Here is a 24319-nt window from a genome sequence, read left to right as displayed (position 1 = left end):
AACGCTTGAAAAATTTTATTCAAGTCATTTTCACATAAATTTGCAACCATAATACGGGCATGTAACACAAGAATATGAAAGTGCAATAAAGAATACAAAGCTAGTGTCTGAATATTATAAATAAGAGCTCTTCAGATAAAGATGCAAGGTTTTTTGAAATTAAGACTCTTGGAAGAGAAGTGAAGAAAATAATGAAAACTTAAAAAAAAAAAAAGTTGCAAAAACAAGTGGCATTTCACTGAATCTGTAGCAATTAGTTGCATAATAAAAACCTCCCCATAGCATACTTTTCGGTTTTAATTCAAGTTAAAACCTTTCAGCACCTTTTATGATTTGGAGAAAATGAAAATGCCATATCAGCATAAATGTGAGACACAGGATAAACCACCTTTTGATGTCTCATTTATGAAATTCACCATGCTGGTCTGAATGAGTACAAAACAATGCATAAATGACAAAGAAGGTACATTTTGGTGTTTGTACCCATTCAACATGGCATAGTAAACTCTGGAGCAGAGAGAAAAACGAGTAGACTTACTAACACAAAAACATCATCTACACAATATGTTGGTTCAGATGGTGACCAATCTGTCATTTTTGTTACACTTTTGTCTAGAAATATGCAAATACCAAATATATTTCAGGATTAAAAAAAAAATATAACGAACCCCTTCTGTAATGAGTCTGGTACATGGTACGTTCCTTATGTGCAGTTTTTACCTAAAGACCTGAAATGTGGGAGGCAATTGCTTCACACATATACTAAACATTTTGTCTTTTCAAAGATCTGAGACTACATTACAACAATTTTATACTGGATTTCTCACAAAATTTGTCTGATACTGCTCCCACTGAGACCAATGGTAGATCCCTTTCAAAGACGATAGAAATAAGCCCAATGTCTTGTAAAAAATGATTCAAAAACATAATTTGCTTTATAAAATAAGGTTTTATCAAACATTTTTTATAAATGTTTTTCAGCAAAAATGCACGTAATTTCTTAAATATATTCCAGTATGAAAACAGTCAGTTAAGATGTCTGGGACAAAACTGCAGAGCCAAGATACTAAAAATTCTGGTTGGCGCTCCCCTAATTAAAAATGCTTCTACACATGCTCAACTCTTCTACTGCATTGTGATTAGCTGTAGTTAAATAGGGTAAGTTAAAGTCATATTTCTTCTTTTTTTTTTAATCCTAAAATCTCTTGCTTTTCTGAATAGACTGTTCATGTTATCTTCAGCAATGTTTGTGCTATCGTATATTACTGTCACGTTCCTTAACACACACTTTAAAACAAGTTAAAATATTTTGCTACGGAAAAGAGCTACATCCCTGTAGCCACAATATCCCCAATACTCAAAGTTATGGCGTTCGACACCTTTCCAAACCAGGCCGTTCCCATTGAAAGGTCTAAGTCCAGTACTAAAACTTGCTCCACCTACACAGATGCTTAACCTTCTCTGGCTTCTTGCTGACTTCAGTGGAGTTCTGCAAGTAGTTTGGGTATAGACATGCGAGCAGGTGACTGCATAGAAAGCTGAGGGAGAAATTCCTCAGCTGCTCTGTGTCCAGTTAGTTTCTTGTCCCACATTCAGTGTCAGGCACAATGAGGTAAGAGCACACAACCTCTTACCAGGAAGCAGTCTGTGCCCACAGCTTAGCTTCCATTACAGTAGTAGCTTGTGTGTCCACTGCCCAAGCTGCTATCAGGACCTTCACCCCAGTTCTAACCTAAGTTTCTAGAAAGGTGAATGCACTTGCATCCCTTAAACCCTAGTCTTAAAAACTCTTTGAGCTGAGATTTCAGAAGCCTGAGCTTTAATCAGGCCCTCACTTTGCAGACACATGTAATAAATGGCTTTCTAATAAACCTAGTTTCCAAATTTTGCTCCTGTTCGCTGCCCATACTGGTGACTGATTGCTAAAATGGATCTCTGAACAAACAAAAAGGGACCTGCAGTCTAAACTGTATTCAGGACACACTTCAAACTTGGGGTAGTAATCACTTGGTTGTTGGTTCTTAGACTCTCTTTTCAGTATACCCATTAGTTGGATAAGTTTTTAACCTAGTTATGATTACGGTGGAAATACTTTACACTCTTGAAATAAATATATGCAGTAAAAAACAAGCTGATCCTTAAAGGATATTATAATTGAGATAAAACTTCCAAATTTAATTCATAAGGTTCTATTTCAAAAAATATTTCCAAATACTGCCTGAAGTATTCTCAATACTGGTAACAAAATCTCCTCAGATTTTTCCTTTTTAACTATACTGAATAGCACATGTACTTAAAAAAAATCAAGAAATCAAGATACTTGATTTCTAGCTTTCACATCTCATTAGATGTTTTGAACTGCTGATTAAACATAACCAATACCAATCAATACTTCTAGGTCACTTTGTTTCAAAAGTAGATCCTTCATTTTATATGATCTGAAAAAAAGCATGAGATCCCCTTGTGATATGTTATTTCACAGTTTAAAAACAAAATCACAGCTACTGTAGCTTACAGCAGGGTGCACTGCAAAAGCAAAATAATTTGGGGATGGGAGGAGGGGTAGTGTACCCAGCACCAGTAAGACATTCAGTGAAAACTTTAATTTGGGCTGGAAATTTTTCCCCTTAAAAATGTTGTATTTGGTTCCTGAACAGCCTAAAGTAGGATATTTAATACATTGACTTTTGCTCTCCCTCTCTATATAGTATATTTTCAACTTCATTGCTTGACTACTGAGATATAAATTTTAAAAGCCAAGTACAGTACTTCAGGGGGAAGCAGGCAGTAAGCTTCTTCACGATAAAAATACCTTTTTAGAGATTCTGACCTACTTCTTTTTATGGTGCCACCTGAGTTAACTGCCTGTATTATTTTGATGGTTAACCTGTTCAACTGGTTATTTTTCACAGATGACTACACCAGGGACTCTTCGTCACCTCTAAGAGCCCTCTTCTTGACAGGTATTCATATTTATCCACATTATGTGTGCAGAAGTCTTTTAAAAGCCCCACCTTGAAAAATCTCTAAAGCATAGAAAGGTGGATAAGTTCTTTAATTCATTTCTACTGATGAAAGGTTTCTTTCAAAACCCCATCTGTTTTTGACTTAAGAAAACGGTAAAACTTCTAATGTATTAAAAATGTAAACGTAACTTTTCTTGCAGGGGTATAACTGATAGATAGATAGATAGATATGTATTTCTTCGCTATATGTTAATATCCCTTGAAAACTGAACATACTTTTCTCATTCGTATCAACGTGTCCTAGCAAGTTTTATTTTAATGGTTACTGCAGCATTACTCTCAAGCTGTTTTTCATTCTGGTATTTTCTGAGATAGCTGATGTTAGTACTTTCTATTGCATTTTATTTAATTTATTTTACATAAAGTTTTGCTACTTTTTAGAATACGTTCAACAGTAATATTCTGACTGAAGTCTATTTATCACCTGAACTCCAAATTTGCAGGAGTTAAAAAATGCTCATGATTTTACTAATGAGTTAGAATTTCAAAATTTATCTGTAGATGAATCACCAGTTCCACACATTTCAATAGTTAAAGAAGTAATGCCAATTCAAATGTTTAAAATCCAGTTACAGATTTTGTTGAAAAGCAGCTGATGTGCTTCAAAATCACATGATGTGTGTGGGTGTATATGTGTATGTTCTGTAGTTTTGCTTCTATAGTGTTTACATCCTATTGAAATTTATATAATGATACTTCAGTTCAAAACATTTGGCTCTGTCTCATCCATTTTCTTGCATCCTTCTCAGTACCTGTTAAAAGAAAAGTAACAGTGGTAAGCACATGGTCAAAAATACAAAAATACAAAAAAAATCTGCTACACATCCTTCTGTCAACATGAAGATGCAGCTCAAAAAGGGCAGAAGAAATTTTGTCAGATTCTAACAGGCATGAATATATTTATTTGCTTGCATTTACAAAGATGGGGAGAACATTAAGCTAATTAATCAAGCATCTCTTCCCTTTGAATGTGAGTGAGTAGAAGCTGCGTTCACTGCATTCACCTAGTCATTGTTGCTACAGAGAAATATTTTAAAAAGCTCCTTACACAGGTCTGTCAAAAATAAATCCCTCATGACCTCTAGGACACATGTTGTTCTCTTTCACTACTTTCTACAAGTCTTACCACTGTACACTAATAATAAAGGATTATGCTGAAGCCATTTATTTAACTTCTTGCATTTATGACCTAAGTGTAATTATAAACATATCTCCATGCTGGAGTGAAATAATGTTTCTCATTTTAGTGTCATTTAATCAGCAACTTCCTAATACAAAGTAAGCAATGAACCTTTTACAGGCTAAATTATCAATATTTACTTTAAATTAATTATGTTTGCTTCATCGATGCTGTTACAGTGGACTATACGGAACATTTATTTCATTTTTTGTTTGCTGCTCTGGAATCTCACATGAATCTCTATACAGTGTTGACACATCATTTTTTATGCCATGAAATCAAACCACTTCATAATTGTTTTGTATGAGTAGCTAACATGTTATCCTGAGAACCACTTATCTCTGTGTTACAGAAGACTGCTTTCTGTGTGTATATTTTGCAACTACTAAGCTATGGCAGATCCACAAATATGAACATTATTTAAACGTGAGTGTGCCTTTTCAGAGGAAAGAAATGACAAGCATAGTTGTAGCATTGTTTAAACTTTTGAAGAACTAATGGCAAACTGTCAACACTGTGTGTCTGGGAGAGCTGTTTCAGGAAAGATAGCTGCTGTGTCCACAGCACTAAAGTAACATATACGTGTGGGATTTTGCAAAATGCTTTAACTATTTAACTGAGCTATTTAACTGCTCAACAGTTCTGTTCGAGTGCTATAAATGGGTATTGAATGAGAACAGAAAGGTTTTAGTGCAAATATAAAGGCCTGAGCCAGAGGCAGCATCTCAGAGCACAGGCGATAGTAGAATTTTGAAGTGCTATATATCCCAATAGTAAGATGACAAAAGTGAAATTCTCACTTATGATTGTTTTTCAAAGCTAAATAATTTAAAAAATAGTGTTAAATTGTGTAAATAATGTAATTAGTCCATGTCAGGATTCAAAAGATATGAAGTTATCAAGACCAAAGTAACCATACTCATCCTTCCTGACAAACCTTTGAAAAGTTTCATCCAAATTTCAAATTAACACACTAGATCCTGAAAGCTGTGAAGTGACATACTAAATAAACCTGTATCATTAGAACTGTGACTTTTTCAATAGGAAATACATCTCTAAACTTCATAAATTTGATTGTCAACTTCAGTACTATGAACACAAAACAGTTAAATATACTTACGGTGAAATTGTACAGCCAGAGGCATATGCATGGTGGCCAGTATAGCGTATATCACAGCGTACTATATTGTTGGAGTAATCGGATTCAGGTACCAAGTAGCTGGGGTTTACACTGACCTTAATAGGAGAAAGAGCAGTGTTGTTGGGTTGGTAAGTTTACATTGCTTCTCTTAAAAAGCAAAAAGGAAAAAAAAAAAAAGAGAGAGAGAGAGAAGAGAGAAGGAAAGTAACTCTCCTTTCCCAAAACCCTTACCTTCAGAATGTAATTTCCAGGTTTCACATCTGTGATATCAATCCACTGGCAATCTATGTCAGCATTGTAAGTGTCGTAACAGCCAGGGCTCAATCCCTTGAAAATAAGAGTTAGATAGGTGTCAAAATTTTTTTTAGGAACAGTAACATTCCAGACATTAGTAACACTGAGACTGAAGTACACTTAGCCATCACAACATTTCAGTAGGAAAATGAAAAATTATCTCAGGGAATAAGGCTTATTTTTTCTTGGCATTTAATTTGAATACCTGAACTAGAACACATAATTCTAGCATGTCACTTTTATAGAGACCGTTTTGCACAGGAGGTTCCAGATGAATATGAGGGGGCATTTCTGTACTGTGAGGATGACAGAGCACTGGGACAGGTTGCCCAGAGAGGTTGTGGAGTCTCCTTCTCTGGAGATATTCAAAATCCATTTAGATGCCATCCTGTGCAAAGTGCTCTAGGTGATCCTGCTCAGCAGGGGATTTGGACTAGATGATCTCCAGAGGTCCGTTCCAACCTCAACCACTCTATGACTCTGTGATTGAGTATGAACTTCATCACCTGTGTTGGAACCTGTCACCACCCTTAGGAAGAGCATATCTTTTTGCTCTGTGTAAGTGCAACCTCTAAACAGGAAAAGGAAAATTGAGGGCTGTTTGCACATTTAGTTTTTCAGGGAAGTGCCCCGGTGGGGTTTCTCTTCAGGCAAACACAGACACAAGAATTCTGATACAATTTAAAATGTAGTCTTTCTTCCAGACCTATCTTTTCTGAAAGTTTCTTTGCAGTTTAGGAACTTTAAAAAGAATTTCCATATATGAATGTATCAGTGGTTCAAATGTGGTGTTTTTCATCATGGCCGATGTAGACTGGTTTAGGCAAAGCTAATACATTCTAGTAACACACAGATTGCTCAAAATCCAAGTCCACAAGAATTCCCTCTTGACCCAGCTGGTGATCAGCTCAGACTCTCTCACGTATGTGCCAAGTCTGAGGCTGGAGGAAAGTTTTACAGTCCAATTACAAACCCCTGAAATATGGGCTTCCAGTGGAAATGCTGACATAGGCATGATTCTACTGACACAAATACACCAGCTGTAAAATATGCATGTTGCTTAGTTAGATGTCATCATCTACAGAAGGAGAAAAGATGTTTATAAAACCTCTTCAAAGCTTTTATGTAGTGTAGATCATTCATTATATTTAAAATTCAGATGCATACACGTCAGCCAGTGAAGCATGGCTGTCATTCTCTGTGATAAAATAACTACCTCCTAGATTAAAAACTGCAGAGTAAGGGATACAAGTTCACGGTATAGCCACACTGAGATAAACCACAGGTCCATTGAGCTCATTGTCATGTCTCTGACAGTGGTCAGCAACAGATGATTGAGGAGAAAAAACAAAAGAAATGGGATTCATAATGTCCCTTAGCCAGATAAATTCCTTCCACCAGGCATTTAACAATATCTGAGACACAGAATGCCATCAGATTGTGTTTAATAGCCTCCATTATTTGGCCAAAGATTTTTTTTGAACTCATAGATTATTTTTGGTCTCTGCAACATCCTATGGCAAGGAGTTGAACAATTTATTCTTATGTCAAAAGAGCACCCTTCAATGTCTTAAAGATGTTGCCTGGCAATTCTTTTGGATATCCTAAATTCTTGTACTGTGAAAAACAGTGAATATCAACGATTTCTTCTTCCAATCCAGGATCATTCATGATTTGGTACTATTTCTGGCTTTTCAAATATGAAAATATTTTTCACGCCCTATGAAATCCTAATGTTGTAGCCATACTACGCTCCTGATCATCCTTGTTCTCCTAGGGTTGGTTGCTTTGCTTGTTTATGGTAACAGTTTTGAGAGGCAGTGACCAGCACTCCACACAATAGTCAAGGTAGCAGTCTATCATGAACTGGTATATCAGAATGGTACATTCTTTTTTGTTGTTGTTGTTTGTTTGTTTGTTTTTTGTTGTTTTTTGGCTGTTTCTTTAATAGCCCTAATATCTTGCTTTACACTTGTATATGACTAATATACACACGTTCACATGGCTGTGATTCTTTAATGGCCTTCTATATATGCATAAAACAATGCTGTAAACTTTCTGTACAGGACTGCCACCCAGTAACTACAGGTATCAAGGAAATTCAACACTTTGCAGCTTCATGCTCTGCAAGAGAGAAGATACTACCTATGAACACTGGGAACAGCCAGGGGCATCACCCAACAGTTCCTGGAGGAATGAACACTTCAAACAACTTTACTGACTCAGTCTTCAGTTCTCTTTAGCTTGCTAGACCAGTCCTGTCTATAAATTGAAAGAATTTGTGGTGTGCTTTAACACAGGTCAGTTACCAGTGGTGTAAGTTAACGAGTATCCCTGCATTTTAGTGACACCTGCATTTCACAGCAACTAGGTAAACTATAATATTTCAAGTCACTGTCCCAACCTCTGTGATGCAGAATTTCCGCACCTGTTAGCACATCAGATTTAGCCTGTACTGATAGGAAAAAGACACACAATCAAAAAATAAATCAGATAGGAGAAAGAAACCCTGAACCAACTCTTTCTGGTTGTCCCTGAACCAACTCTTACCTGCGTGTGTGCTGTACATGCATATCGTCTATAATACCCGTAATCACAGGAGGTATCTTCAAGACAGAAGCTTGCTTTGTGTCCTTCAGCAACTTTTCTGTGTGAGCTCGCATCCAACAAGTCATAGTGACTGAATTCATCCATGCTGTGATAATGTCTGTGAGACCATGGATATGTTATTAAAGATGGATCAGATTTTGTCAGCATAATTTTAACATATTCCTATTCACTTATCAAGATAAGACCTGGCCACATTTTCTTCACTGCACATAACACATATGTTAGTATACTTTCCTATTATAAGCCACTCAGTTAAGTATTCTATTCATTATTCCAATTTTCAATGAGTATAAAAACCCCAACTTCTTCAAGCAAATGATAGGGGAAAAACTGTACAACAGCCCGGTTTTTCCAAAAGTTACCATTTTACAGAGAATGAGCTGTTATTATCAGAATAACAATAGCAAATATTACATAGTTCATACTTGAGTTGTACATCTTATAACTCTGCCTTTGGGCAGAGTTTGGCTAGGAATGCTTACCTTACATACTGTAAATTCCAGAGATGTTTCCTACTTGTTACCCAAAAACCAGCTATTTACTTTCCCATTTCCATGGTCCTCAGTCCATGGAAATCCATATCACATTCATAATATTAGTGAAAACAAATTTGCATGAAGGAAGTTTGGTGTACAGATCTCATTAGCTTGGTCATTAAGAACTAACGGAAACTGAACAGAGATGTCAGCATTTTTGTAGTCTACAGTTAATGTGGTCTCTATTTCAAAAGTGCATATGCTTTCAATCTAGGCACAGTATTTTTCTTGCTTTCATACACTGTGAGTTATATCTCTCTCTGTGGACTTGAACACCTACTATTCTAGTAGTCCCACTTTTTCTTTAAAGGTGGAAACCTAAACTTGTACTACCTATCTGCACTTTGTGTGCAGCACTTGGCTACTGTTACTTATGAACACTTTCAGCTCAAGAGCTACATGAAAAAGGTAATTAAATAGAATTCAAACATACTGTTAAAATGGAGAGAAGCACAGAAGTCTAGCAAGCATACATGTCAGGAACACTAAAACCAGTTCACAGATGATGACTAGCCAAAGGCATTAGTAGTTATAGTCTATTTCCAAATGGACTTGTTTCACTGCCATAGGAATGGTCACGAGAAATGGATTTTTTTTGTTGGCAGTATATGGTCTGTCCAAGAACTGTATTAACATCAGAGACACTTTGCATCTGGATAGTGATATCTGGGCTACAGTAGCACAGTACGAAACTGCTTTTCTACCAATGAAGATTTCAACTTCTCTCCATCCATTTCATCATCCACTTATCAACTTAGTAAGTGCCAGGGTGGGGGCTTTGTTGTTTTTGTTGGATTTTTTTCACAGTGGGTGTTTAACTAAAACATTTCTGGAAGCTTTTTCTGTTTGGCTTGATTTGGTTTTAGTTTTTTGATCCTTACAAGATTTATAACCTATATCAGTCCTTCTTTGAAAGAATTTGTTTTAATGAAACCAATTTTTCATCCAAGTTTGACTACAGGCAGTTAAGCTTAAAGCCCCTGAAACTAGAGACAATTGACAGAAGTGGCATTCAGGTTAAGCCCACATTACATAGTATTTTTAATAGAACAATACTAAATCATCATTAAGTACCCATTACTTAGAACTATATTTTAAGTAAGGTGGAAGTATGGTAAATTTTCTAATAGTTTACAATTGATTCAGCTATGAAATAGCAGAAATAGGAACAAGCCTCCAAGCCTGCATGTGAATTTTCTGAAATTGTACAAGTTTGCAATGTTACCTGCTCCCAAAATGTTGGGAATTTCCCTTGCCACATTCCCAACAATTTTGCCATTCAAGAGCCATACTGCTCTGCTAAAATATCATGCTATGATATGAATGTTGATAAGGAGATCAGTCAACTCAGTACCAAGTCTGTACCAACTCAGTACCCATTGATCTGAACATGCCTTGTCAAACTAGCCCAAGAAGTTCAGGTCAAGAAGTATGGGTCAGTGGTTACAATGACAGGGAACATCTTAGTAAACGTGCATTTTAGAATTTCCACAGTTACTTTGTTTTATTTTCATTTACTGGTTCGACTTATATGTAACTAGATAGTAACCTTAATAGAATATAGTTGAAGGAGAAGTTTCCCTGTCAAAAACTGAATTGAGGCGTGTAACAAATTTATACTTGCAAGAGTTTTATAGATATCCAATCTTCATTTTGTTTTCACACAGCTCTCTGAAAGTGATTACCACTAGCATAAAATGAATCACGGAGTAAAATGCTAAAGCTTCCCATAGCTTTCCCCCAACTCCACTCTGGTTTCAGAAAATGTCACCTTATAATTGACAATTTGTTACTGAAAGAGATAATTAGAAGGTACCATACTGAACACTTCACTCACTGGTGACAGCTGTGCCACTCCCATGAATAACGGGGTCTGCTTGGTAGAAAATCCGATGTGCCTTGATTTTTCACTCTTTGAGGGAACCTCAGGAGCACTCGGTTATCATAGTCTCTAACATCTGCTCGATAAGCTGAACTGTAACAGTGCAAAAAGAAGAGCCATAAGTATATGCAAAACAAGCACACTATAAAAATACATTATATTGTTTCAGAAGTGATTGAATATTATTGATCTTTTAAGCCTCCTTAAAGCTCATGCAATAGAGATGCACAAGAATTCCACGTGGTGTCTTCAGAAGGGCCTGGTATCAGAGGAAGAACTGAGTAAGATTCAGACCTGCTTCTAATCTCACAAAGAGGAGCTGGATCACCGACTCTCTGGCTCTGCCTGTTAAGCAGATCACTGCTTAGCTGTAAAATTACTCTGGTACCAAAAGTACAATCACAGTAACTACTGTTAACCAAAAAAAATCACTGTGAATATAAGATCACGTAACAGATGTTTGTTTCTGTTGTAAAAATATTATTGAACACATGCCCCAGGCTTATCCTATTTTACACAGCCGTAATCTACAGCTTTTTACATACTGAATGATTTAATCATTTGCTAGTCAGCAAGAACATTTCGAATTGCCTTCATTGTAAAGTGAGAACAAAAAATACCAGTTCTTATACCATGTTTTCTTTTTTCAGCAAATGAAGAAAGAGCACGACCACAGAAAGAGTCTGACATCAATTAATGATGCTGGTAAATAATAAATGTGTTTTGCACGATAAGATATCAAACAAGTTAAAATGGTTAAAACCAGCCACGGTGATTTTGTTCCAAACAAAACAGGAAAAGTCCCTCATTGCCAAGTGTACAGGACCTAACTTGGTCAGCAAAGCTGCTATTTCAGACTGTTGCAAGGCTTGGAAACACTTCTCAGGGCGATTTTAGTTTTAAGATGCACTGCAATACATATGTCCAGAAACAATTAGCATGTTTCAATTTTAACAGTAACTTGTGCTGGCTAGGAATAGGTTTTTACAAGTGGAGTAGAATACAATTTGGCAGGATTAGAAGAGGCTGATGAAAATCACCAGGTCCAAGTGGATTTTTCAGTGCCTCCATTTTGCAAAACTCAGCGACGTTCAAATGAGCCTGGCAATAGAAACGTGCAGCATCACTCAAAAAAAAAAAAAAAAAAAAAAAGTGGAGTTTCTTCGAAGTGTCTTTGGCTTCTCCTTCTAATGGGGTCGTGCTGTTCTGCTACATGCACAACCCTGCCATCTGCCACATGCTCAGAAAAGGGCTGCAGAGGGGTCTGCACGTCCCCAGGCCCTCTGGCCTCCCGTCTCCCACTCCCCACCAGTCCACAGCTGCAGCAGCACCACCATGAAACCCAGGGCACGAACCATGCCTACCTTGCCAGGCAGTTCTCCTCGGCAGCACATCTCAAGTTATACATGGACATCCTCTGGACGTACGTGGACGCCTGGATGTAATAGGGATCCGGGACTAAGTCAGGGAGACCTGCAGTTCATCAAACCAACCACAGAACAGCAAGATCAACCCAGGACATGTCTGCACACACTTGGCCCCCATCCCCATCCTCAAGGAGACGTCGCCTGCCCCCCGTTACGCGCTCTCCCGTGCGTCCAGACCCTTCCTCGTAAAAAAGAGGGGCAAAAGAGACTGGGAGAGGGGGAAGAGGGGGAAAAATGAGTAAGACAGAGGGAGAGGAGGAGCGGGGGGGGCTCTTACCGTACTGGAAGTAGCCGGTGCCGTAGCCGGGCCTGTACCTGCTGCCCTGGCGGGGCCTCTCGTAGGTGTCGTAGTAGTTGTAGTAGGGGTTATCGTCCGTGTACTTGTAGGGGTTGTACGGGTCGTCGCCCACCATCACATCCTCCCTGCCGCCCCGCGGGCCGCCGGGGGGGAGCAAGCCGCCGGCCCCGGGCCCTCCGGCGGGGCTGCTGGGGGCGCTGGGCCGCGACGGCCCCGCCGAGGGGCTGCGGGCGCCGCCGGGGGTGGCAGCCCCGGGGCCGGGGCCGGGGCCGGGGCCGGGGCGGCGGGCGGCGGGCGGCTGGTAGCCGGCCTGGAACCAGTGGCGAGCGCCGGAGCCGCGGCTGCCGCCGTCGGGCTGCGGGTGCCCGGCGGCCGTCGGGCGGTCGGCGCTGCCCCGCGGCTGCGAGGCGTTGTTGCGGAGCAGCAGGATGGGGCTGCCCGCCGGCTCGGCCGCCTGCCGGCGCCGCGGGGGCTGGTACTGGGAGCCGAGGCTGAGCAGGCTGTACACCTGCCCGTTGTTCTCCCACTGGATCCGCTGCCTCCAGGCGGCGGGGGGCGGCGGGGCGGCGGCGGGGCGGCGCGGCGGCGGCTGCTGGTGCTGCTGCTGCTGGTGCTGCTGCTGCTGCTGGCAGCCGGCGGGCCGGAGGCAGCTCCAGTAGATGCAGGCGTGGAGCTGGGCGAGCAGGAGCCCCGGCCGGGAGAAATGCATCTTGGCGGCGGGGGCAGGCAGCTGAGCACGGAGGGCGAGAGCGGGGCGAGGGGCGCCCCGGTGCCGGGGGAGGGGGCTCCGGCCGGGCCGGGCCGCCGAGGAGGACGAGGAGGATGAGGAGGAGGATGAGGAGGATGAGGAAGAAAGGCGGGGGGCACCCGGTCGCTCAGGAGCGGCGGCAGGCGGGCGGTGCCATCGGGCAGGTCGGGCCGTCGGGAGGGAGCCCGGCCCGGGGGAGGCGGCGGGAGCGGCTCCTCTTCTCGGCGGTATTTATAGGCGAGGGGGTGCGAATGGGAGCCGGAGCAAACAACCAGCCTCTCACCGTCCTCCGGCCCGCGCGGGCGTCTGCAGCGAGGGAAGGAGGAGGAGGAGAGCAGGGACTTTAAACTCGCTGGCACGCTCGCAAAGTTACACAAGCCCCGCTGGCTGCGCCCCCGCTATTTGTTCACGTAATGCGGCTGGAAACGTGCGGCCCGGACGGCTCCCCCGCCGCCACCGCCCCCCGACCGGGCGGGGGAGGCCGGAGGGGGACGGGGCACGGGGCTGGGCGGCGGCGGGACCCCGGTGGGCAGAGCCCAGCCCCGACGGGCCGGGCCGGGCCGGGCCGGGCCGTGCTGAGCCCAGCCGAGCCGGGCCGGGCTGGGCCGGGCCCGCGGCGGGCGATCGCGCTCAGACACACGTAGGCTGCCAGGCGGCGGGGCCGCGCCAGAGTTATGCCGTGGGGCAGCGCCAAAGTATGCAAAGGAAAAATGCTATTAGCTCATCAGCGCTGGAGAGACTCGAAACGGGGTGGCGGCGAAGGGGGAAGGGGCCGCTAGCGAGAGGTGAAACACGGTTCTGGAAAATGCGCCGGGCGGCCGGCACATCGCCCCGGCCGGGCAGCGGCTGCGGGTGGAGAGGGAAGGGGGGGGAGCTCCGTGTCGGGGCTGGGTAGCGGAGTCGCTTAACGAGCTGTTAATTAGGAGAAAACTTTCATCAAACGAGCAGCCCCTCGAGGATCCAGAGCTGCCTTTCTGAGTGTGAGTCACACGAGCAGCGCGCTGGCGGCTGCTCGCCGGGAGGCGAAACCCGCACGGCCGGGACCGGCAGCGGCACCGGGACCCCGGCACCGGGACCCCTGCGGCCCGGGTCCCCCGCTGCCTTTGCCAAGGGTCTTCGGCTGAGAGCCAGACAGAGAGGCGGAGGGGAGGCCGCCACCATCACCACCACCACTGTTAACACCACCACTATCACCACCACCACCATCACCACCACCACCATCAGTCAGCCCCACGCCAACATCTCAGCGCTGGGATGTGTCCTCCACCACTACCACCACCTCCACCACCACCACTGGTCCCACACCAGCAGCTCGGTGCTTTGGACGTGCTCCCCGCCACCACCAGCACACACACAGTCATCCCCCATGCTGGGCTGGGTGTGCTTCTCGTGGCTGCTGTGCTGAGGTGACCTCCAGGCTCTCCTCTTGTGCCATGGCCCATGGTGGTTCGTTTGCGTGTTGCCTCCAGAGGTTTGCAGGCTGTGACCCAAGTCCTACAAAATGGGGCACTGTGCTGTGGCTGTGAGGGCATGCGAGGGTGAGGCACCCAACATCAGTGCCACCAGGGCCTGACCTGGCAGGTCTCCGTGGCCACTGACAAGCCCTGTGCCCAGTGTCACCCCAGTGTCCCATCAGGCCCACCACTGTGGCTGATATCTGTGGCTGTACTGCAAGAGAGTGTGAGGCCCTGGGCACTGACACACAACATCCACCCACATCATCTCAAGGCCCCAGATCCCTGGGATATCAGTGGACAAGTGTAAAAACTCCCTGTCTGGAGGACACTGGGGAGCGCAGGGTGATTTTCATCACAGAGAGCAAAGTCTTCTTGCCTGGAGCACCCCAGGAGCCATGTGGGTGCTGGTTGTCCCTGACAGCCAGCAACAGGCTGGTGAGGAGCACCCACCAGACCAGGGCCCCCAACAGACCCTGTCCCTGGCAGCCCGCTGCAGAGTTGGGTCTCCTTACTCATCATATTTGTGTACTGTCTGTCCCCTCAGACCATTACCATTGTGGCTTTGAAAATAGTCTTCTCCATTTAAAGTTTTGCCTGGAACAATCAGTGACTAAGACTGAGTAAAATGGAAAGGTTGAAGACAGGGAAAATACAAGACCAAAGAAATGAGGTTTCTGTCTTTCTAATCTTCCTCTAAATCTTACTAGTGTTACAAACAGCAGGTTGTCTCCCAATGTGTGACATTAGAAAATCTTTCCACACAGTGGGATTCTAGCCATATGTTTTTTGGTTTATTTTTGGTCTTTGGTTTTTGGTTTTTGCTTTGCCTCATTAAGTAACTATTATTTTTTTTTAAACTGGAGAAAGCATAGTTGAGCCTGCCCTGCCCATTTATCACCCATTCACACTGTTTGCCATTTTTTCCACAGAACAACTTTTATTTGTTCATGAATTTAGGCTTCATAACTCACAAAAAGCACTAGCAGCATCCCTAGAGCATCACATCCTTCATTTGTTAGATGCTTATAGCCTGCTCAGCAACTGTCTTTTCCTCACAGGTTGCCTAACTATACCTTGGTCTGTGGAGGCCATCAAAAAGCCCACCAACTGCTGTGAGCAGACAGACAGGTGGTGAAAATCTCTTGAAAGTCTCATAAACAAGCCAGGTAATGTGATTGCTTTAAAAATGCGCTAAAAATTAGCGAGTACTCTGTTATCAAGCTTCCTCGTGAGTTTAACACAGCTTCTTTGTAAAGGTCAATTTTGACACTGGTTTGCAGTTCTCTTAGCGACCTGAGTATTCATCTACCTCTTTCTTTTTTGGCTAGAAGGACTGAGCTGCCTGTGTGTGTGTCGCACTCAGAACTTTGATTTCTGCCACACATAGAAATATGTAGTCTTTATCAACTTAGATATTGAATTTTCCCTCCCCCAAAATTACAGTAATTGAAGCTGGTATTATTGTGTAATCCCACTAATTTCTCAAAACCTGAGATTGGGAGGTATTTTATAGTTAAATTTAATTGGAAAATTGTTGTGCTCCTCACTGAAAGGTTAGAAATGGAAAAATGTTTTTAATGGCCTTTGTAACATTTGGAGCTCTCCTTATATGTCCAGCACTACTGAACAGCAGTGGTAAATCTCAAAAACAGTAAAAATTAACCTGTATTAAATTAAAAAAAAATCAACAAAATAAAATAATAGTTTAAAAAAAAAATAATCAAAACTATTTGAATTTGTCATTTCTTAGTACATGTCCCAAGAAAGACATTTTAAGGTTCTTTAAGATAGCCTTTACTCTTATTTAGTGTGTTGTTGAAAGCACTCTGATACTGTAGAGGACAAGAAGTTATTTTGCATGTATAGCCAGTTTACAACAACTCCATTATTTATTAGCTTTAATGATATTTCTAAGAACATCATCAACTCTGTTGTTATGGGATGACTAATTTGTGGTCTGGTTTAGTGTTAATTTGGGATCTTACTTACAGGCATATACATGAAAAAAAAAAAAGAAATTTAAACAATTTTATAAAATCTTAACAAAAGACTGGAATTTGTGTTACCTATGTGTTAACTCTATTTCTTTGAAGCTGGTATTTATTTGTTTGAGATTGAAGGGTTGGTTGCTGAGGAGTCGCTATGAGAATAGGCTTGATGAGTCGTGGCTGGTTTCAGCTTTCTGTGTTTGAGAAAAAAATTAGTTTACTCATCTGTGAGTTATGCCTGAGTAGGCAAAGTACTTTCTGTGATTTTTCTGTGTGCATAAACAATGCATTGCAAGTAGATTCTTAACACTTTTATTGCTTTACAGATCTTATTGATTGTATTTTTCATAACTGTTTTTACATTCAAGTATTCAAATTTGGGTAATTTTGTTGCACAGCAGAACACTGTATGTAGATTTTTCTGAAGCCCACTCTACTGCAGGTTGATATATGTTTGTTTGAAAACTCATTGTCAGTGCAATGGATGAAAAGGTTCCTCATTGTAATGAATTATCCTTAATAGTTTGAATTAACATGTTAAGATATTCTATACAGTACGTGACTTCACTAGACAGTAAGGACACTAAGTATTTGCAGTCTGTAATGGGTTTATATTACTATTATTTTTTAAGAAACCAACTTAATTAGAGACCAGGATCATAGGCTTTTTCTGATGTCAGTAGGTTTTGGACAAGACTCTATAAAAATTTGTTTTTACAAAAGCTAATTTACTAGTTAAATTTAGCTACTGTTTGTAGGTCTGATTTTGAAGTCTCTCATCAAGCAGCTTCCTATCACCAAAGTGAAATGCCAAAGGAAACTCTTATATATTTTTCTGCTCTGAATTTGTAAGGGAATGCATAGATTTTTCTTATGTTGGTGAACCTATCGATTTGTTGAACAAATAAATCATTTAAAATTTAATTAGTCAGTGATCTCTTGAATTCAACATTAGCAGCCAAAACATCACCTGGCCACTATCTAATATTTTATTATACAAAGCTAGCTTAGTTACTTGGTTTTACATGCTGTGGGTAGACCTGCTGAACTGCACATACTCTGGTGAATAAAATTAAACACACTTGTAAATTTCTGCAGGATCAGATAGCACTGATAAGAAAAGCAATTACCAGAGATGAGGCAAGTATTGGTTTATTCTGGTATGAGAGCTTGAAGACAAAAGCCTTCTGACATCTGTGGACTTTGTCAAATTAGGGATTTGCAGTGAAGTTTGAATAGCAGTATTTTTAAAGTTTAGACCATCAGTGTGTCGGTAGACCTGAATATGAATGGTTTCACAACATCTAGTTACATGGCTTCTTACCTGAACCTGAATATAAAAAGAGCGTGGTAAAAATTAAACAAATTTTAAAACTTTCTGCTGTGAATCTGTAGTGTATTTCATCTCTGATTATTGTTTTCTATTTCCCTACTAAGGAGTCTCACAAATATTTTAATAACAAGTGAGATTTCTAAAAAAGTGAAATAAATAAATGACAACTAATGCAAATTCAGACAGATAATTGAAAATCCAATGAAGTTATTTCCTTTCATATATGTCTGCATCTGTGATGAAAGTTTCCCTAATTATTGTCTTTGAAGTATTCATTGCAATAGTAGGCAAAATTTACCGTCGAAAATATAACTGGGTATGTTCATTTCAATTTCAGTAAATTATCTGATGGCATGCAGAAAGGAATAGTAATCCAGGATGTTTAGAGCAAAGAGACTATTACCTGTGCATTAGAGCATATGGTAGGTACACATTAGATTCATTTATCAAGGTTAATGAAGTAGATTTGAACACTGCATGTGTAAACAGTATTTTTTCTTGTTGTTGTTAGGAAGTTCAGTCCTGGATTGTCTTCACAAGCAGAGCAAGTCCTCAACAACTGCCTACTTTTATTGAAGCTCTTCAATCCTGAGAAGAGGACATCATGACAAACCTTAAAAGCTTAAGTAAATTCAGAAAAACAAATGTCTGGCTAAACGCATCACACATCATTCTATACACATCATGTCTGCTTTGTGGCCCAGCTCCAGAATGAGTCTTGCCTTTCGTATGTGGACATTTTGCACAAAAGAAATTAAAAAAGAACAACAAAAAAAAAAAAAAGAGCTAGTAAGTCCAAGCTAAGGGAGAGTTGAGTAAACAATTAATTTCACATTAATGCATTCACCAGACTGTTCTGAGATTAAGAACATTGTGTATGAAGGGAGAGGAATGGATGACGTCTCAAATCAGATATTTTTCTTTCCTCTTCACTGGGGCAAAGTCCTTGTGAAATCCAACATAATATGAAAGAAGAACTTGCCTACAGAAATTTTGGAACATTATATTACTGTTCATCTCATCAAAAATATTTAGACAGTGTGGCAGTGATATATCTAAAACAAATCTAATTTTGTAAAAATAGCACAAAGGAGTTACAGATTTGTTGTATCTAGTTCATTATAATAACTAACTTGCTTGGTCTGCAAGTAGAAATAATTCCTAACTGTTCTGTATTCTGACAGTTCTTTTCTGCCTAGTGTATAGCACCTTTGTCTTCCTAATCATCCCTGAATTAGCGTGGATGTTGAAGAGACAGGTAATTTTTTCTGTAGGACTTCAGTATCTGCTCAAAAAAGTTTAGAGAAGAGCCCACCTTCAGCTTGTAAGGTGGATTTTCATAACTCGTGTCAGAAAAGAGCTGTCTCTACCCCAAGAAGGTGCATATAGAGTCTCAATCAAAATAGCAATCTATAATGGCATTCATAATGCAAACAAGAATGCATATGAAGTAGTAGCACAATGACAATAATGAAGAACTGACACAGGAATTCCAGTATCTTTGTAACGAGGGTGTGAATTGTCTGATACTTTGTCTTCACTAAGGAATTTGTATCCAGTACATAACTACAATATACCATCATGGCATCAAAGAGAACGTTACCTTTGCATTAGATATAATGGTCCTAGAGGTATCAAGGATACTAGAAAAAAACAGTTTGCAGTATGTATTCAAATAGAAATGACGGAAGAATAGAAACAATTGGTATGGAACATGTAAACCTACTTCAGGTAGGCCTCAAAGACTTACCCAACAAAGGGTCTTCTGACAGAGATGCAGGTTCTGAGTTGCATTACAGTAGCCAAGTTCATGTAAAATAACAGTGTAGTTCGGTCGTCTACCAGCAATTAATCTCTACTGGATGCCTCCAGCAGCCTTTTGCTGTATCTGATGGTACTGTCAAAATGTAAATGTGTCTTATGTGGGGCAAGATGCATCAAAAATAACTTCACATTTTCAACCCAGTCTTGGCTCCTAGCTTGGTATTTATGGGCAAGCAAATGTTTGAAGTTATCAGACATATTAGTTCTATTTTGAATGTGTAGGATGGTTTTTCTGTACATCTTCATAAAAGAAGTTTCTGAGAGGGTTAAGTAAACAGATGTATTGCAAAGTGTGTGCATTTCCACTTCTGGAACAAGTCAGCTTACAAACAACAGAAGAGATGTCCCAGTTTGCCTAAACTGATGGTCTGGACTGGCAAGCATTTCTTGGTTGCTGAGCATTTCTTTCTCTAGTCTTAACTAGCTATAACTATTCTAGGAAGATTGAAACAAACAGTGTCTAACTGAATGAGTCTTGGGAAGAGCTGACTATTTATTTACTTTCCTCATAAGATGAAGAGAACACTAAACCTATTGAGGAGTTACTTGTTGTTCATACTCTTGTCCTACCCACGTGCATGATCGTGGTCCCATTAGCTTTCCTCCTTACTATTCCCTTGTTTTTTCCAATTGTTGTATCCTTCCTCTAGCCAGATTGTAAGCTGTCCAGGCAGGGACCACGGCATCCTATGTGTAGGCTCAGTGATACTCACAGTAGGGCACTGAGTCTGACTGTTACTTTTGGCCACTGCTGCAATATGAATAGCAGCACTGAATACAGAATGCTGCGTTGAACAGATGCGACATTTAGAACATGTGAAAGCCCTCACGCAGCTGTGTGTATTATTGAGCAAAGTTGACACTCAGCAATTCTGACTCAAATAAAACACCCATGGTGGTTTTCCCTTTGGTCTAATTTTCATCATAATATTTTGTCTCACATACCAATATTATGAACTCTTTCACTATTCTGCTCTGTAGCAGCATAGTGGATCCTTTTGGAAACACATTCCTGATCTAAATCCTATTTTCATCCACAGGTAATTATCACATTTTACCTTAGGTCTTTTCATTGCTTAGATCATTGAAGAAATTATTTGAAATAAAACATTATGTCATGCAGTTAGATTGAAAGGAATGTTTGTAAAAAGATGTAGAAGGTATATAAGAGCTGTGACTGTGATATTTACCAATTAATAGTAGTTGAAAAGAATCACACGGAATCACAGAATTGTCTAGGTTGGAAGAGACCTCAAGATCACGGAGATATACTTTATGTAGTTCTTGTTCAGCTTTAATGAGTTGATGCAAAAGTTGGTGGTAAATACTGTTTTCTCTTCAAAGCAAACAGACTCAAGCAGGTACTAATTAGAGATCAGCACAGAAATTGTCATGGTGGTATGACAGGTTGGTTTTGTTGGGTTTATTTATCTGATTTGAAGCCTAACACAGTAACTGGTTGAAACTGCACTGCGTGTGTGTCAATTAGAAGTATTCAAAATTATCCCAGCGTGTGATGTCATATAACCAAACAGAAATGTCTGTGGAAATAGATACATTTTCAGAAATTTATACACTCATTTGTGCCAATTTCAGTTGAATACTCTAGTGGCAAAGGTGGCTGCTACTTTTGTTTGTGTGAATGGATCCTCTTCCCCAACTCTCCAGCTGACTTGTGTTGTCCCCTGTGACACGTCTGGGCTGTGTCCACATCTGGTCAGGGAATGGGGTGATGCGGCCATGAGGGCCTACAAGGGGGTAGGAGATGGGATGAGGGAGAGGCCACGACAAACAGCCTTGACTCCTGTGCAGCACTGACTTCTCCCTACTTTCAGAGGCACTAGGGAAAAGCTGTGGTTAAACAGAGCGACTGGGTTTGTATGAGTTGTCTATTTGGTGGCTTGGGAGAAGGACGAGGACATGAGATGGGGACATATGGGAACAGTTAAACCCCTTACTTGTCTTCCCTGGTAAATCTACAGGAGAACCCACGGCAGGTTTTCTTTTAGTCTAGTTTCACTGTGCTATTTAAATTCTTAACCTGTTCTTGTTTAACAAAAGTTCCCACATGTATCTATCTACATACTATGTTATATCTAAACACAAGTAACATGTCCATGCATAGCTTGAACAAAGCCAAACCGTTGGATCTCTACAAATACATAGACCACGAAAAAAAAAATACATACAGTCCTCAGCTTTAGAACATTTTATATTTCTGTCATTGTCCATGCTTTTCTGTGGGGATCCTAACAGGGGTTAGCTGTTCTGCGGAATGGGGTGTATCACCAACCCAAGTACACCAAATTACACCTTCTAGTACTGTGATCAGATAGGATTGTAGTGAGGCATGACAGACCCTAGATGTTCTGCTTTCCCTAGTGGAAGGTCATTGTGACTGCTCCACTGGAACCAAGCTTCATGGAGGAGGCCAGAAAATCAGTAGGGAATAAGAAGGTCTTGATGTGGTGGCATTACCTTACCATCTTGGTCCTAATGAGGAATAAAGAGCAAAGCCTGTTTGGAACTCTCGCAGGGCTTCCTGAGGAATCATATTAACAGAAATGACCCCGTAAGAAAAGAGAGCCTTAATTTTGGCATGTGTAAGGAGGAAGGATGCTGCTGAGGATGATGAAACTTACCGAATGTCTGGTTCCAGAAGCAGGTGTTTCCCCTACAGGCATGCAGGGAATTCAGTGTGTCTGGATTCCTCTTTAAAGTTTTATGGACAGCACTCATTTGTAGTGGATGTCATGGATATTAGCTGAGTTATACTAAGGTTGGACTTTGCACTTGACAGTAGAGCATTTAACATATGTCCTGTGATGTGTTTTTTTAAAGAATATAACTTCCTCTAGATACTATCTTCGCCACATTTTTAATTGTAGCTCTGGCTTTGCATTTTAATCTGCATTAAAATTTTAATGATTTTCAACACCACTCCACTGTTGTAAAACTTTAGGTTATTAAATTTTAAATTGTAACATGTTGGCAAGCAGGAGCAGAGCACAATATAAAATGCCTGAGCTAATTAACAAGGGAAAGGTCTTAAGCTACCACGCACCTTTACATCTTTACTGTGCTGTCCTAAAGGTTTACTATTTCCCAAAGAGTAAGTGTTAACAAGCAGTATGCATTACATCATGGAAGATTCAAAGGCACATTACAGTAAACTCCTCTATCACTGTTTTTAGCACACCAAGAAGGAAGAGCATGTCAACTCTGTTGAAACAGTGTTACTGAGCAGTGCTGGACAGGCAGTAAATGGAATATGCTTTTATAGAAACCTCTGGGGAAAGCTATAGGGAAGATTACATGTGTTAGAATTTGGACTGGAATTTGGATTCGCAAAATTTTAAAGCCAAAAAGGACCTATGTAGTCTAATCTTCTGTATAACACAGGCCATAGAATTTTACCCAGTAATTTCTGCATAAAGATCATAATTAGTAGCTGAGCTAAGGTATCTTTTTTAGAAAGACAGTTTTGGATTAAAGATTTCAAATGATAGAGAGCACACCACATCCCAAAGTCAGCTGATGCAATAGGTTTTTTTTTTCCCCTTCACTTCAAAACAAAACAAAGTTGTGCCTTATTTATAATCTGAATTGAACACCTCTTCTGAGGTACTCATCCTCAAGACAGCATCCACAGCAAGAAAGCACCTGCTAACACAAGTGTGAATACGAGTTCAGTATGTTGCTGTAAAGGAGCAGTGTTGGATGTGGCATGTGGTATGCAGGAAGAGTATTTCCTTAACTCTGCATTCCTCATTCCAACCAGTGGAGTGCTGCTGGACTGCGAAAGCCACTGGTGGGTGTCAGCTGTGGGGGCAAGCAGAGAGACACTTACTGCCTGGAATCATTTCCGAGACTAGCAAGTGCTGATACCCAAGCATCTGAGGAGAGCCTCACCCCATCTTCTCATTAGGCCATCCAACAAGTCAGTCAGTTAGGACAAATTGCGAAGTCTTCCCTTACATTAACTGTTTTTGATTTCTAAACACTACGATCAGAAAGAATATTACACAGCTTGAAAACAAATCAGTTTTCTTAACCAGTCAAAATGTTATGTTCTCAGCTTGAATTATCATAGCAGTGGAGTTGCACTTTCTAAAAAAAATTTGTGCTGTTTTACTGATCTAAGGTCTACATTCCAGTGAGAGGGCACGCCGGGTAGAAGAACTGCTCAAAAAAAAGCCTGGTACCGAGGAACACAGAGCTCTACACACTCAGTCCTACATCGCAATTTGCAATTTCTGCCCAAGCTTAAAATACCTCAGGGAAACCATATCCTGTATCTGCAGAAGCAGACCAGATTACTTTCTTAGGGGTTAAGAGATATCAAACTGTGGCCAGAAACAAAGGACAAATTTCCATTATGGAAATTTCCATTCCAGCCAGTCCTGCCTCAGTCTGTCTCTCCACACTCAGCGAGTCCCATGCACTCCAGACTTGCCGGTGCACCTCCATGTGATCAAATCTTTCCTTAGGCTTGTTTCTTCTGAGAAGGCTGCAAATAAAACAATCCTGCTGTGAATCACTGGTGGATATACAGTGTCTGGAGAGCATCTTTTC

At 41.0% G+C, this 24319-nt stretch overlaps 1 protein-coding gene across 2 annotated transcripts; it reads right to left on the bottom strand.

Moving 5' to 3' along the window:
* Positions 1-13522, bottom strand: LOX (lysyl oxidase; the record flags this gene model as incomplete). Of its 2 annotated transcripts, XM_082783170.1 has the most annotated exons (7): positions 12374-13520; positions 12034-12142; positions 10625-10762; positions 8192-8348; positions 5579-5674; positions 5327-5442; positions 1-3778 (listed from the first exon to the last, which is right to left on the bottom strand). In XM_082783170.1, exons 1-7 carry the CDS (start codon positions 13101-13103, stop codon positions 3772-3774), a joined length of 1353 nt encoding a protein of 450 aa, XP_082639296.1. In that variant the 5' UTR covers positions 13104-13520. The 2 variants fall into 2 exon arrangements, with proteins under 2 accessions (XP_082639296.1, XP_082639297.1); XM_082783171.1 differs by lacking the exon at positions 1-3778 and having other exon boundaries at positions 5323-5442; positions 12374-13522.
* Between the last annotated feature and the right edge of the window lie 10797 nt (positions 13523-24319).

Source organism: Aythya marila, assembly GCF_965140915.1.
Source record: "Aythya marila genome assembly, chromosome: Z".
NCBI lineage: Eukaryota > Metazoa > Chordata > Aves > Anseriformes > Anatidae > Aythya > Aythya marila.
This window is presented reverse-complemented; position numbering and strand designations above follow the sequence as displayed.